Genomic DNA, 17131 nt, shown 5'->3' on the forward strand with positions numbered 1-17131 from the left:
TCAGTGACAAATACAATTATTACAGTGTGTACAAATTACTGGACATGTATTTAATTAATAAACGATTATTTATTGGAAAAAAGATGGAGTGGGCTCCAGCGCAATTTTCGTAACTAGCAAAGGCAAAGCCGACGGCTGGGGCAGATGTTTATAGCCTGGGAAGGGGGTAATACTCATGGAGCTTCCCAGGCTATTGATGTCAGCTCACTGCGGCATAATTAGCCTTAGTATTAAGCAACTCATCAATTCAGTGAGTGTTCAACTAAATGTAGAAGGGGCTCAAAGCAACTTCTATGATAAGGTAATGGACCCTGTCAGTTACGTCTGGTGAGATGACAGCATTTACTCCGAGGGCTTCACAACAAGTTACATTACAATTCTGTGCAAAGTCTTTAAAAGGGGCACTCTAATCAAAACTGGGCCCTTGCTTAAGGCCTAGTGTAGGGTCACATTGCTAATTACTTTACAGGACACAAAAAGAAAGAATCCTTGTGTCATGCTCCGCCCAGGAGCAGCAATACTTAAGCAGGGGTGTGACTAGGGGAGTGGCATTACGACATTAAGTGCCAGGAGGAACCACAAAAACACAATGCCTCAACTTTGATCTTTATACAGGAGGCTAGAACAACAACATGAGCATTTGCCCAGTGTGAAGATAATGTTTGTGACAACTCCAGATGTAGCAGTGCTTACATTAATAATACCGCACTGGATTTAATCCTTTTTTATCGTTATATATAAACCAATATGAACAGGAGGCACTGACGGTAAGAGGCTTCTCCAGCAAAATTAGTAATAAATCCATTTGCTTAATACGCTGCAATTTAATGCAAGATAACGAGTCACAAAGTAATTACAGCAAAGTTTAGTGAGAAACAAAGTACACAATGCCGAGCAGCCGCGTAGAACCGAAAGGCCTTATTTTCAAGAGATTTGCTTTTATGCCGAACAGACCCATACAAAGGTGTATTGAATTTCAGGCTTTTCAATAATTAAACCTGTAAGTGCTCCTCTTTTTTTTTTTTTAGCGCACGCAGATGCCTCGGTCGAGAAAATACAAATAGAATTTCAAGCAGGGCCCGGGGCGGCTGTGAAAATGGTGCGTTCAGTAAATGTACGGAGAACTGATGGGGAAACGAGCGAGATGGAAAACCCAATGGGCCACGTGGCTCTTTCAAAGCTGAAGAAGATTCTCGGCAGCAGCAAAGAAACATGGAAGGAGGTAAGGAAGAGTGGAGGTGATGTGCGAGCTCAGAGGAGATACATAATGTACAAGACAAATAATATAATATAGTAACCAAATAAGACTACGAGGCAAGAACCAGATAATGTCAGAGACTGGAGAAAGGGAACCACATAAGGGGAGACATGTCAGTCCAGGGACGAAACTGATAATCAGAGACACAACAAGGACGATAGATCAAACAATTTTTGCCAAAATTCTGGTGTAAAATCATTTGAACTTTCAAAAAAATTTGTGCAACTCAAAAGTTCTCAAAACTTTAGCAACTTTTTGCAATTTTGCAACAGTCCCGGACAACTCTGCCAACTTTTTGATAAATGAACTGAGCTTGGCTGGGAGCTGGAGTGGCCAAGGGAAGCACGACTCAAGAATTTGGTGCATCTCTTCGTCAAGCATGGCACAAAAAAATACCAATCTTCATGAATTTGGGCCTTTATTTTTTCAATACTATGAGGCCGATTCGTTAAGTAGAGTATTCCAATATTTTAAATTGCACAACATTTTCACTCTTTTTGGCCTCAGTCTCCAACCAGAGTAACATTTCTAATCATGGAGCACGACAGCTGAAAGTTGTGCCAAACTCATTTACAAGTGCACGTCTCTTAAAGAATTTGGCCCATCTTATTCCAGCGCAAAATTTGCCACTACTGGTCAACGAGGTCTCAGCCAAGATCTCAACCAGCTTTACCCCAGACTAGCATCTTCTCAGTGTGGAGGTTCACTGCAGCCCTGGAGCTGGTGTCGTCCCGAGGTGACGGTTCTGTCTCCAGGTGCAAATACAAGAGAGTTAAAGGAAGTCCTTAAATTTAGGTTTGGTCCCCGCAGCCAGAAAGCCTCTTTCTTGTCCTAGCTGGCAGAACGCGCCTTCCCGGTGAGGCAGTGTTTTGCTCTGATTGGCTGATTTGTGTCTTAATTTACAATTTGTTGGCTCTTATAAATGATGAATTAAACAATATTACTGTATTTATTATAAGGGAAGTGAAGTAAAATGGCGGCAATGGCTAAAATAACATAGTCTAATTTCTTTCTACCAGAGTGAATCGTGGAACAGCACAAGTAATAATTCATCTGGAAATAATACCACGTTTTCAATGGATTCTTCATCATTTGCCAACTCTGGCCATGAACTGAACCATGAAAAGACGCAGAAGCGACATGCAAAGCATAAACAACCTAAGAAGCATCAAAGCAAACTCCATCACAAAGGTCAACATAAATCACAAACACCACACCAAAATCCAAGGCGGCATCATGAAACAGATGAGATCCATGACCACAAAGGTCCTCAGAAAAAAGAAAGGGAAATGGAAGTCCATTGCAAGTGTTGGACAGAAGAGCAACAAAAGCATGCCAAGAAGCAACGTGGGCAAGTGGAAGATGAGAAGCATCATAGGAGCCATGAACATCATGAAGATGAAGCAGAAGTATATGAGATCAACCACAGAAAAGATCAAAAGCATGGAGAAAACAAGAATCCTCATAAGAACCCACAGGATAAGAGTCATCATGTTGGGCATGAAAGCAAGAACTGGCAGGAAGGAGAAGAACATAAGCATCAACATGGAAACCAGAAAAAAGGTCAAACTGATGAGAGGGAAGACCAAAAAGATCAACACAAAAGCCATGAACATGAAAAACATATTGCAGGAACACATAAGAGTGACCATAAAAACCAACGCGAAACTGGTAAAAACAAGAATCCACATAAGGATGCCCAAGATGAAGACCAACATCATGCAGGTCACCAGGGACCCAAAGAGAAGAACCGTCAGGAAGGAGAAGAACATAAACATCAACATGGAAACCAGAAAAAAGGTCAAACTGATGAGAGGGAAGATGAAAGAGATCAACACAAAAAACATGAACATGAAAAACATATTGCAGGAACACATGAGAGTGACCATAAGAACCAACGAGAAACTGGTAAAAACAAGAATCCACATAAGGATGCCCAAGATGAGGACCAACATCATGCAGGTCACCAGGGACCCAAAGAGAAGAACCGGCAGGAAGGAGAAGAGCATAAACATCAACATGGAAACCAGAAAAAAGGACAAACAGATGATATTGAAGACCAAAAAGATCAACACAAAAGCCAAGAACATGAAAAACATATTGCAGGAACACATAAGAGTGACCATAAAAGCCAACACGAAACTGGTAAAAACAAGAATCCACATAAGGATGCCCAAGATGAAGACCATCATCATGCAGATCACCAGGGACCCAAAAACAAGAACTGGCGAGAAGGAGATGACCATCAGTATCACCATAAAACCCAAAAAGAAGGTCAAAGTGATGAGGAAGAAGATCAAATTCCTCCACACACGTCACAACGAGGAAAAGAAGATCAGGAGGACCATCATCAGAAAGATAAGCATGAGAGTAAAAATATAAAACATCAACATAAAGCTCGAAATGAAACAGAAGACCATCGTATCCCAGAAAAACACCGTCATCAAGCAGGAGCGGATCCTGAGTCAACCGGTGGGAAAAAGCATTGTACTTGCTGGAAAACTCCTAAGGAAGACCAGCACAAAGAGCAACATGATGAAAAAGAACGAAGCCCTCACAAAGGCCACCATAACTCCAAATGTCATCATTCTCAAGAACATGGCAAAGGTGATAAGGAAAAATGCAAATTTCAAAGTAGTGATAGTGTCCAGAGGACCAAGAAGAGCAAAGGAAAGCATGTAAAGAGCAGTAGTAGTAGTAGTAGTGAGAGCAGCAGTCAAAGTATTCAAGAGGTCAACCCAAGAAAGAATCGGAGAAAACAGCAGCAAAGTAGTAGCGAAAGCAGTAGCTCAAGTCAAAAGAGACACGACAAGAAACATGCAAAAAGCCCAAAGAAACCCATAGAAAGTAGCAGAGAAAACCCTGGTGTGCAGCAAAAACATAAAAATGACCCAAAAGATTCCCATAAAGTTCATTGGAAAACTATAAGAAAAAGTAGCAAAACTAAGTCTGCAGATGTCACAAACTGTACGGACTGTGGTAGGAATCATCGGATGGAAATCCAACATGACTCCTCTCCAAAAGAGTCATCGCATTACATGGTAACAATCATGGTTCTGTATTTTACGTCGCTTTATCTTTCCTTCTTGTTTATATTCTTATAATCATTGATTTTATTCTTACTTCATTGTATTATTTTCTATATTTTCCCCCCAATTTTTCAGGAACTTTTCGCTCCTCAGATTCACTCTGCTAAGTTTTGGTCGACATCTGCTCTTCTGGTAAGAAATTAATAACGAGTATTTTTAGAATATTTACATGTTATGATGTAATATGCTGAGAGATGGGATTAACACGACTGGTGGATGATAGATCAGGTGCACGTTGAGCCGGATCATGGTTGGTGGAAGTCACAGGCAAAAAACATTTACCGGCACCTTGCACCTTTTAACTTTTTTATGCCACAACACTGGGGTGCAGCCGTAAATAAATTGAGTCTATTACACCTAGGAACAAATTGATGTGAGCATTATTGTATTAAAACATTGAAAACTTTGTTAAACTGAATATGTCATGTTATGTTATATCCACGGGAACCCACCCATCGGGAGAATATGTGGCCCCTAGTTAGGCTGGTCTGCGTCTTACTCAGCTGTTCTTCCCCTGTTGATTTGTAGAAAATCAATTTAAACGGTTGATGTTTCTAACTCATTATTTGTACCTGTTTTTGTAGAAGTCACAGAGAAGCAGCAGCAGCAAAGGACGAAACAGCAGCAGCAGTAGTAGACGAAGCAGCAGCAGTCGCAGTAGCAGCAGCAGCAGTCGCAGTAGCAGCAGCCGCAGTAGCAGTGGAATGAATCCTTTACCATACGAGGTTTGCTTTCATATTAATACAGTGACATTATTTTCTTGGGCAGGGGGTTGGTTTTCGCTATGTTCCTATTGCCATTTGGCACCAATCAGGGTTTGAGTCCATGCTCAATATTCCAGTCAACAGAAACTTTGGCGAGTCCCAAATCCAACTCATTTGGAAACATTTGCAGCTTTTTGTCACAGTCGCAGGACGTCACAGGTGACAATGTGACACCACAGGAAAGTATCAGATGTGATAACACAATGCAACACTTCGATTTCAATGTCGCCGTGCAGCCCAAGGCTTTAGCATGAGGGAGGGACAGAGCAGAGGAAACATCATATAAACCCGTAAAACATATTAATGGGTTAAGTATTGTCACGTTGCTTTATGTTCTGGGTGTTATCAACTAATAACTCACATCCAGAACAAAATGATAAAACTTTCCTCTGAATTGGAAAGATTAAAATCGATCAATAATTTCATCTGTAACTCATTTTTAGAAACCAATTTTTTTTATTATTCTGTATCTTCCTTGCAGAACTTGTCTGGTGCAATGTCCCCCAACTTCGTTTTTCTGGTGAAATCTATCACGAGTGATGCTCAGCACCAAGGACTCCAAACCACGGCTTACATAGATCCAACAAGGTTGAAAGCGCAGGTCATCGCGGTCCCTCTGAATCACAAGAGTTACTGGAAGACCTGCTTAGATGCCTCTGTTTCTGGATTCCACAAAGCCTCAGTAAGAAAGTTGTATGGGAAGACTAGAATGGAAACTTTGTTTTATAGTGTTTATCCCCTTTGGAAATGTACCAAAGTGTGAAAATCCAAGTTTCTCACCTAGATTCACCTGCAGGCTGCACACTCCATGCATTACAATATGGAGCAAAGTAGACGGCGATGAAGATTACTGCAGTCCTTTACTTCCTCCCGGCTGAGAAAGGATAGAGAAGATAGACAGAAAGATAAATAGATAGATAGATAATAGATAGATAATAGATAGATAATAAATATACAGATGATAGATAATACATAGATAATAGATGATACTGTAGATAGATAATAGATAGATAATAGATATATAGATAGATAATAGATGATAGATAAGATACATGATAGATAGATAGATAGATAGATAGATAGATAGATAGATAGATAATAGATGATAGATAATAGATAGATAATAGATAATAGATGATAGATAGATAGATAATAAATGACTAGATAATAGATAGATAATAGATAATAGATGATAAATAGATAATTGATAGATATACAGTATTTAGATGATAGATAATAGATAGATAGATGATAGATGATAGATAATAGATATTATTATAAGATGCTTCTGAAACTTTCAGGATTATTTATTAGCTCGTGAAGTCCTTTACTTACGGCAGGATCAGCACAGATTCTAGCAGATCTCCACCAGTATGTTATGGACGGTGGTTGGCCGCCCTGCAAAGCTCCTCAGGGAGTAAAGTGTCTCTTTGGGCCCACGCTCATGTAAAGCCCTTTGCATGGACCCTGTATAAGAGATGCACCTAGATGGAGCAGACGATCGGCTCTGTGTTCAGGCTCCATGTATTACAGATCTCAGACACATCGTGTGCCATGGAGGAGGGACACAGGGAATGAACACATGATGGCCACATGTGAAGAGACATAGGACAATCCTAATGTCTTTATTATGATGTCTTCTAGGCAATGCTGAGATGGGGAGAAAATTGCCAAGACTATAAAGTCACAGGTAAAGCGTCCACAGGGAAACTAGCCGGCTCTCCGGCCGTGCAGCTCTCGTGGCGTTGGAAGGGGCTGCCCACCTGGCTGAGGAGCGCGGCTGACAGGTAACAGTGTCATTACTCAGCCTCTGGTATCAGACAGGTGTCCACATAGTCCTAATTGTAGATATTTCTGCATTTACACAGTCTCATGGCGTTTGTACCCGGTGTAGCGTACACTATGGGATTCTCAGAAATGCGCCAATCTAACCCGTCTCACCGGGTCACTGTACAGGCGGCCGCCAGCTCTCCGGGCACGTATGACACCATCCTGAAGACACCACAGGTAAGAAACTGCACGTCTCTGCTCACATCTGTGCCTCAATTCCCATATATACCTGACTGATGAGGCCGTGACCGGTCCGTGTGTACGAGGAAGGGAAAGAGTTTGTTTATTGTTGGATTATATCTCATGGACATTTGGTAATTGTCTGGAGACCTGAATGATAGATAAATGGATAGATAGATAATAGATAGATAGATAGATAATAGATAGATAATAGATAGATAGATAATAGATAGATAGATAATAGATAGATAGATAGATAGATAGATAGATAGATAGATAGATATATAGATAATAGATAGATAGATAATAGATAGATAGATAGATAGATAGATAGATAGATAGATAATAGATAGATAATAGATATAGATAGATAGATAGATAGATAGATATATAGATAATAGATAGATAGATAATAGATAGATAGATAGATAGATAGATAATAGAAATAGATAGATAATAGATAGATAATAGATAGATAGATAGATAGATAGATAATAGATAGATAGATAATAGATAGAAAATAGATAGATAGATAGATAGATAATAGATAGATAATAGATAGATAGATTATAGATAGATCGATAGATAGATAATAGATAGATGATAGATAATAGATAGATAAAGAATAGATAGATAATAGATAGATAGATAGATAGATAGATAGATAATAGATAGATAATAGATAATAGATAGATAATAGATATAGATAGATAGATAATAGATATATATAATAGATAGATAGATAGATAGATAGATAGATAATAGATAGATAGATAATAGATAGATAGATAATACATAGATAGATAGATAGATAGATAATAGATGATAGATAATAGATAGATAATAGATAGATAATAGATAGATGGATGATAGATAATAGATAGATAGATAGATAATAGATAGATAGATAGATAGAGATATAGATAGATAGATAATAGATAGATAGATATAGATAGATGGATGATAGATAGATAGATAGATAGATAGATAGATAATAGATAGATAAGATAGAAAATAGATAGATATATAGATAATAGATAGATAGATAATAGATAGATAGATAGATAGATAGATAGATAATAGATAGATAGATAATAGATAGAAAATAGATAGATAGATAGATAGATAGATAGATAGATAATAGATAGATAATAGATAGATAATAGATAGATAGATTATAGATAGATCGATAGATAGATAATAGATAGATGATAGATAATAGATAGATAAAGAATAGATAGATACTAGATAGATAGATAGATAATAGATAGATAATAGATAATAGATAAATAATAGATATAGATAGATAATAGATAGATAATAGATATATATAATAGATAGATAGATAGATAGATAGATAGATAATAGATAGATAGATAATACATAGATAGATAGATAGATAATAGATGATAGATAATAGATAGATAATAGATAGATAATAGATAGATGGATGATAGATAATAGATAGATAGATAATAGATAGATAGATAGATAGATAGAGATATAGATAGATAGATAATAGATAGATATAGATAGATAGATAGATAGATAGATAGATAGATAGATAGATAGATAGATAGATAATAGACATGGAGTTCCTGTCTTCTTTTGGCCCCTATAGGATGCAGAGCGCTCTCCGTCACCGGACCATCACATGACCAGAATTTCTGAAACAATGAGATATTTCTATGAGTTATAACCTAATAACGATGTCCTCCCGTTCTTGCAGTGGACATTTTATAGACAGGCCGTGCCCGTCCCGTGGGACCTCTCGCTTGGCACTCACCGGCTCGGACACCTTCGTCTAATTGAACTCACAAATCTTCCTAAAGTCTCATCGATGGTCGGCGGCACCCATGAAGGTAGGACATGCTTATCTTTATAATATTAAATCATAAAATCTGGTGTAAACTCGTGGACGGTGACGAGCAGTCAGGGGGTCCGAAAACTGCTGTGCGCAGGAATTTATTGTCAAATGACGAAAACTACTCAAATAAAGGACAGAATCGTAAAAGTGAGGCTCCAGATATGAGCCATAAAGGTGAAATATGTTGTTTAATGTGAGGACTTTAGAAGTAAAGAATCCAAATAATAACAAAAAAGTAACACTCCAAAACAAGGGAATAACCAGGCAGATCCCAAATCAGCCCTGGGCTGTGTTCACATCAAGTTTTATCAGATGTTCATAAACCACAAATTTTAGAAGTAGAAACGGCTTCGAGAAACTCTTTATGGGGTGTTTGATTGAGAAAAAATTTATGAAGAAATATGAGAAAAATCAGCACTTCCACTGGTAAAGTAATGAATCTTTATTTTGGATACATTAATAAATAACTATTCCCATACTGTAGAAACCCTGATACATTTCTGGCGCTAATTGCGCCCTTAGTCATAGTTACAACTAAGAGCAATAAGCACCTGGAATGCGCCAGGTTTTCTACGGTATGGGAATACTTATCTATCAATGTATCCGCATTATTTTACCAGTGGAAGTGACGATTTTTCTCACTTTTCTGAATGATACCGATCTTCACCAACGGGTATGAAGCAGATCTAAGCATCAATGATGTTGAAACATGCGAAGGTCTTCTTGGAAGAGCTTTAGTAGAGAATGGAAGAGTTTTTTATTTTCCACAAGTGTTTTTTGCAGCCATTTGATTGCGCAGCGCCGAGTTTGGAGCAGATTCCACCAGGATCCGTTTCACAGAAGTGATGTGCACTTTTCGATTGTCACCAAGACAGTTTTTAAAACTTTTTAAGAAAAAAAAGAAAAACCCCAAAAAGTTTTCTCCTATAAATATGGATTTCTCATAGACATAAAAATGAGTTTTCAAGAGTTTTTGAAGCATTTTTTTTAGTGAGAATTTTAAAGAAGATTCACTCTAAAAAACTTTCCAAAAAGTTCTGTGTGACGGTGACCTCAGGACTCGTTAATAAAGTGTTTTTAAATGAAAATGGGGAACATCCTACTGCAGATCTGCAAATCCCATTGCAGAAACTCAAGGGTTAAACTCAGATTTCTGCAGAGGAAAACACAAGTCAGGCTTTAAGTGTTGTGAGAACATACCCTTAAAGGGATTGTCTTATACAACTCATGTCCATGTGCTCCCTTCATAAAGAGGAGTCCCGTTTCCTCAGACTCATGCTGACATTACTATTTCATTGCCAGACATTATTCCAAAGGACCACAATGCGCAATGCAGTACACTATTTCCCCTGCAGCTGTAGCTGACGGCAGGCTCCCCCAAAATCAGGTGAAGCAGGACCCATGGTGACCCGCTGCCCATTTTGAAAGTCATAATTAAAATTCAAGTTCAGGATCTGTGCTTGCTGTAATTCAAAATAACCTTTATTGTTTACTTTAATAACTTTTATTGTTTACTTTAAGTGGATACAATTTGGTCTGAGTGATGGATGCACAGATACACTGCTCGATACAATTACAGATATCAGAGCCATGCGTCCGCCATATGACAGGACATATTTTATCTACTGGAAGTCAATTAGGAAGGTTCCTACTGTATGTCAGCAAGTAGAGATCTTGAAAAATACAAGGAAATGCATAACTTGGCTTAATTTGTAGAATAAAGTTATTTTTCTGAAGTCATAGCTTGTGTAATGCTGCCTCAGTAACAAACATAGAGTGAAAAAAAGTAACAAGTTTTTACATCAGTTTCTTGGAGTCAAAAAGCCTCAAATTTTGTTATATCTTGTTTCCCCCTACCCAAAAAAAACCCTTTTTTTTTTTTTTGCTATTTTACACGGTTCTCACAATTTTAAGAAGTAAGAATCAGAGACTGGTTTGGGTGCGCAATGAAGGATAAGCCAGATTTATGAATTGCAACTTTTTTTAAAAAAAAGTTGCACATAATGGAAGACACTCACTCCAGCAGGTGATGGTATATACAGTGGAATATGCCGATCCATGAAACATTGTGCAGCACTTTAATAAGTTCAGTGCAAATAACAATAATGCAGCCATGTCGGGCGTAGATAATAGCGCCACACAGTGCCAATGTATTATTAGAGGTCGGATACAAACATGAGGAACACGTGTACTTCTCCCATCTAAATAAAGAAAGACAAGACCATGAGACGCAGCGGCTAATGGATCACGAAGGGTTAAATGTTGGGCTAAATAAGAGTCCGTCCCGTACGTCTCGCTGAGAACTGCAGCCTTCTATCATCAGATACTGAGCGAGCGAATGATGAAAGCAGAATGTTTATAGAGGTGAAGTCGGAGGGATTTTCTCCATTTGCTTCTACTGCCACCTAATGACACGACAGCAGATCAGCGCAGGCGTCCGAGCAGGAGAGAAGATTCTAGGACTCTGTAAGATATTTATGCTGAGATGAGATATAACATGGAGGGCTCAGAAAACGTCACCCGGAATTTACAGAACGAAAGAAAAGATACAAAGATGATCTGTCTAGAATCCGCTGACTTACCAGCTCTATAGATACTCGCAAGACCGCCCCGTCTGCATATACCGCCCCGTCTGCATATACCGCCCCGTCTGCATATACCGCCCCATCTGCATATACCGCCCCGTCTGCATATACCGCCCCGTCTGCATATACCGCCCCGTCTGCATATACCGCCCCGTCTGCATATACCGCCCCGTCTGCATATACCGCCCCGTCTGCATATACCGCCCCGTCTGCATATACCGCCCCGTCTGCATATACTGCCCCGTCTGTGGATATTGCCCCGTCTGCGCATACCACATCAGTATGCAGATATTGCCCCGTTTGCATATACCGTCCCATCTGCAGGTATCATCCCATTTTTAGACACCGCTGTGTCTGCGGATATTGCCCCCGTCTGCAGATATTGCCCCCGTCTGCGGATATTGCCCCCGTCTGCAAATATCGGCCCCATCTGCGGATTCCATTCCTGTTTGTTCTCTTGAGTTGAGGTTATCCATTCAATTAAATCTTGTTGTGCCTCCATCTTTGTGACAGTAATTTGGAAGAGGTGAAGACTGACAAATGAATAACTTACTGGTTGACCTTGTTAGGCAAGAACTTCACTGGTCTGAATTGAGCCCAAATGAACTCAATCCTCACTAGTGACCGGTGAGAATGCACAAAGGATGTGCAAAGAATCCCCCGCTGTTCCCGGGGCTGCAGCCCGACATTCTCAGGATGGGTGAAGGCTGCAGACGTTGGCCCACCATTGATCACACACTGCCATGTCTCGTGTCCTCATACTTTCGCTCATCTTGTGTTTTCATTATTTTATGCTTCTCTTTATGTTTTGCAGCTGAATGTGACGTGGATCTGAAGGAAATTGTGACCTTTGATGGGAGAACCCTGGGCTGCTCGGTGTCCCCTTCACATTGCTACACGGTGATCGCGCAGGACTGCACCGATCAATTAAGATTCCTGATCGCCATGAAAAAAACTGGTCAAGGATTTCCCAACTTTGAAATGAATGTCAAGCTGGGCTCCTAGTAAGTTCTCCTGATGAACAAGGGTGGCCAGAAAAGGTTATTCTGACCATCCACGCTGTAGAACGATACTTTGTAACCTGCGTTACCCCCTTCATTATCAGGGGTCTGTGTGCAGATATCAGCAGACACTTCAAAGCTGTTTTAACCCTTAGAGCATTACCACATACCTATACGCGGTACTGCAGCTCAGATCACATTCACTTCCATAGGAGCTGAGCTGTAATACACATTTCAAAAGGAATCTGTCAGCAGGTTTTTCAATGTTATCTGAGGACAGCACGAGGTAGGAACTGAGACACAGATTTCAGAGATGTGTCATTTATTATGCCGTGTGCTGTTTACTTACAATGAAGGATTTAGCAGCAGGAAATTATCACTGCCTGGACTATAGGGCACGTGAGCCCTAGTCCAATCATGCCCCCTCCTGCTATAAGCAGCTCACTGTCAATAGACAATATTCATAAAGAGCCTGGTGGGCTGGGGTCAGATGTGGTATGGGCAGGGTCAGCTGTGGTGTGCCTGTGGTCAGCTGTGGTGTGGGGGGATCAGTTGTGATGTGGCGCGGGGTCAACTGTGGTGTGGGTGGAGTCAGCTATGGTGTGGACGGAGTCAGATGTGGGGTGAGTAGAGTCAGATGCGGTGTGGGCAGTGTCTGCTGTGAGGTAGGGGGATCAGCTGTGGTGTAGAGGGGTCAGCTGTGGTCTGGGCAGGGTCATCTCTGGTGTGGGCGGGGTCAGCTCTGGTGTGCCAGTGGTATGTGAAGAGTAGCTGTGGTGTCAACGGGGTTAACTTTCTCAGCTCTGCCATATCTAAAAACTCTGCTTATGTCACAACTACTGCACCCAGTAAATTAAATGACACAACACTGGAATCAGGGTCTCTGCCCTTATATCATGATGATCTCAGATGAGGTAGCAAAAAACTGTTGACAAAAAATAACCAATAAATTATATGTGCTTTTTAATAATGCTAATAAAAGTGCAGCACAAACTATAAAAACACGGTAAAAAAAACACAAAACAAAAACATTCTAAAAACGAAAAACTGGAGCTGCAATTTTTTTCAAATTCAATGATAAAGTACACATACACCAAAACGGTTACATTTAAAAATACAACTGTTCCTATAAAACAAGCTCTGACACGGCTACACTGACAGAGAAAAAGAAAATATCAAAGCATCAAATGAGAATTAAAGGGAGTTAATAGCAGAATTTAACCCCCCAAACTATTTACATGCACATGTAGCTGTTTCACAGACAAGTCCAGCAATAAGTTTACATGGCCAGTCCTTTGTTCTGGTACGGAGAATTCAGTGTTTGAATTCATATGCAAATAATGCTAAAGATCTATGGTAGATCTGAAGCCTCTGTCACCCAGCTCTGTTCCTCATCCGACCCGGCCTCCTCCTGCTCTTTTTCCTGACATCCCAGCATAGAGGCTGTCAATAAAGAAGGAAGAGGCGGCGCTGGGCAGGGAATAGATCTGGGCTGACAGAGGCTTCAGATCTAATATAGCTCCTCAGCCTCATTTACATATGAATGAAAACCCTGATTTCTCAGTAATGGAGGATCGGACTGACCATGTAGACGTATTGCTGGACTTGTCTTCTGGCGTGTGAAAACCTGCTGACAGATTCCCTTTAAAAAAGGTCACATAAATTATTGCTAGAAAAGATCAAATCCATTTGATGTAAATTTGTGTTGAATTTTTAGAAATTCACTGATCCTGACAAATTTGAAAACTTTTGTGAATGAATCGCCTAAATTGGCCCTCACCATTTTGTATCAGCCAGAGAAGGCTCCTGTAACCTCAGACATGGCCGGGCGGGCCTCCTCATAATTCCTTGCAGCTATCACATCACATGGACAACAGCCAATCAGAAGGGACTATCATAGCCACTATAAAAGCTGAGGCAGGGAATTCAGCAGCCAATGTATGGTGAATCTGGATAGTAAGAGGACGTCACAGCTCATGGCTGTAGAGATAGGGATAAAGCCATAATACACTGACGAAACTGTACAGATAGTGTGTGACAGCGCAGCCGGGAAGAGGATCAGTGGGTAAGGAATAAAGAATAGTGTTGTACACGTCTTTTCAGGGCACCTGGAGGCTTTGGAGTATTTTTGATTAGCAGCGAATGTAATGAAAAATCATTGAGACTAACGTGATTAAACTTCAGAACCTTTGTTCTCTCCGATTATGGCAGCGAATGTATCGCTCCTGGTTGGGTTCCTCATCGCTCAGGGTTTGTGCTTTTCCCTTAGACCCCGGAGTATGAAGAGTAGCCCCCTTTACATCGGTGGATGAATCTGCTTTTCTCTGCGGCTAATGCTTTGGTTTGTATCTTTTCTCAGTGATATTATAATCTATTCCGACCCTCCTGAAGAATTCCGCGTTTTGCTGAACGGAATGTGGCTGCTATTAAAGAATGACACGTATACAAATGAACAAGGTACATTCATGCCGGGGTCACGATAGCAGAACTCAACGCCTAGCCCCGACGGCGCTGCACACAAAGGCGGCATAAAAGTGTGACGAGTGGAGGACCATCACAGTGACACGGCCATTTCATCTCATCAAACATTCATTGTGTCTCTCACTGGTAACTTTTCTCTTCTGTGAATTCTCGAAATGGAAGAGTGGCTGAATCCCGAGGACGCGGACTTACATTACTGCCACACTGCCAGCGTCAGACACTGTACAGGGCTGTCGCACAGGTGCATCGAGTGTGCAGTAAGCGTTTTCTTTGCCACATGGGTGGACCACCCTAAGCCTCCGGTAGAGTGAGCATGTGCAACACGTACCACTATAGATTGTGAATGGAGCAGTGGTCACACATGCTCACTACCACTCCACTCCCACGGGGGCTTTGAGTCCCCTGTGCTCGGGATCGGGGTGGATCTCAACAACCAATGGATAGGTGAAATGAGAGATGAGCAAGTTAATTCATAGGAGTCAGGTCCAGCCACCACATCAGGGTCTATGGCCACTGGATGAAAGTCCGGCCAACCGCCTCCTACCTGCCGGCATCCCCAGCACCTCTTCTGATTATGTCACCTGTCTCACACCACAATGATGGCGTCACGTAGGGTTTACAAATCAGAAAAAGCATCGGGGATTCTAGCAGATGATTCGCGAGGTTCTTCTGACTTCTGACTTGGCCATCGGACCAGGGTTCTCCAAATTAATTTGCTCATCTCTATTTTTATGGAATCAGCCCTTAAAAACTGAATAGCACAAGCTGTAACGTTAATTTGCCGCCACCATTGCCAAGATATGAGCCGGTGCACGGCCCTATGCTCGCGTTCATGTAGGAGCTGAGCACTTCTGCCTCCTGACCTCTGCCTTGCTGACAATATATTGCAATCAGTGGGGTCTCAGAGCGCTGTTCTTGGGATCATTTGGGGGACAAATATAATGAAACTGTGAATACAGCGGATAATCCATAAATCTAGCGACATTTCCATTTGCCTCATTTGGCATCCATGTCACGGTCACAACACGTTATTTGGTGATCGGACTGATCGCTACGGTCGGGTCCACCCTGATCGTGCACACATTCACTAAAGGATGAGGAATGTGAGCTTTCGTTGGAACCAACCTCAGTATAACAGAAATCGTACATGTTTCAGATTGTATCAGAATTCACAAGAACGCAACAACCGTGACCGTAAAAGCACCGAAGAACGGCGTGGAGCTGGTGGCATTCAATGGACAAACAGCCAAAGTAAGTAACACCGAAATCCAGTGGCCGGATAGGTTCAGGACATGACTTTCTGTAGCCAGTGACTGCAGTCTTCGCAACTTTGTATCAGGTCGTTATTTTTTATTTTTTACTTTGTTGCTCTGTTAAATACTAACCGATCTTATATAAGTGGAGATGCATGGAGGTCATGAGATCATATGGAGGACATGAGATCATATGGAGGACATGAGATCGTATGGAGGACATGAGATCATATGGAGGTCATGAGATCATATGGAGGGCAGGAGATCATATGGAGGGCATGAGATTATATGGAGGACATGAGATCATATGGAGGGCTAGAGATCATATGGAGGGCATGAGATCATATGGAGGGCAGGAGATCATATGGAGGACATGAGATCATATGGAGGTCATGAGATCATATGGAGGTCATGAGATCATATGGAGGGCATGAGATCATATGGAGGGCAGGAGATCATATGGAAGGCATGAGATCATATGGAGGGCATGAGATCATATGGAGGACATGAGATCGTATGGAGGACATGAGATCGTATGGAGGACATGAGATCATATGGAGGGCAGGAGATCATATGGAGGTCATGAGATCTTATGGAGGTCATGAGATCATATGGAGGGCAGGAGATCATATGGAGGGCATGAGATTATATGGAGGACATGAGATCATATGGAGGGCTAGAGATCGTATGGAGGGCATGAGATCATATGGAGGGCAGGAGATCATATGGAGGACATGAGATCGTATGGAGGACATGAGATCGTATGGAGGACATGAGATCATATGGAGGGCAGGAGATCATATGGAGGACATGAGATCATATG

The 17131-nt window shown here is 40.9% G+C and overlaps 1 protein-coding gene across 2 annotated transcripts in view; it reads left to right on the top strand.

Moving 5' to 3' along the window:
• LOC143788284 (vitellogenin-1-like) overlaps positions 1–17131 on the top strand; it is a 112326-nt gene that overhangs the window by 73386 nt on the left and 21809 nt on the right. For both annotated transcript variants that reach the window (XM_077277825.1, XM_077277826.1), the window contains 11 exons: positions 1029–1222; positions 2278–4299; positions 4423–4479; positions 4932–5072; positions 5593–5793; positions 6756–6898; positions 6980–7118; positions 8851–8983; positions 12388–12577; positions 14934–15031; positions 16212–16306. In XM_077277825.1, coding sequence (XP_077133940.1) covers positions 1029–1222; positions 2278–4299; positions 4423–4479; positions 4932–5072; positions 5593–5793; positions 6756–6898; positions 6980–7118; positions 8851–8983; positions 12388–12577; positions 14934–15031; positions 16212–16306 — 3413 coding nt within the window. The remainder of the gene's footprint in view (positions 1–1028; positions 1223–2277; positions 4300–4422; positions 4480–4931; positions 5073–5592; positions 5794–6755; positions 6899–6979; positions 7119–8850; positions 8984–12387; positions 12578–14933; positions 15032–16211; positions 16307–17131) is intronic.

The sequence above is a fragment of the Ranitomeya variabilis genome, chromosome 8 (genome assembly GCF_051348905.1).
Source record: "Ranitomeya variabilis isolate aRanVar5 chromosome 8, aRanVar5.hap1, whole genome shotgun sequence".
NCBI classification, from domain to species: Eukaryota; Metazoa; Chordata; class Amphibia; order Anura; family Dendrobatidae; genus Ranitomeya; species Ranitomeya variabilis.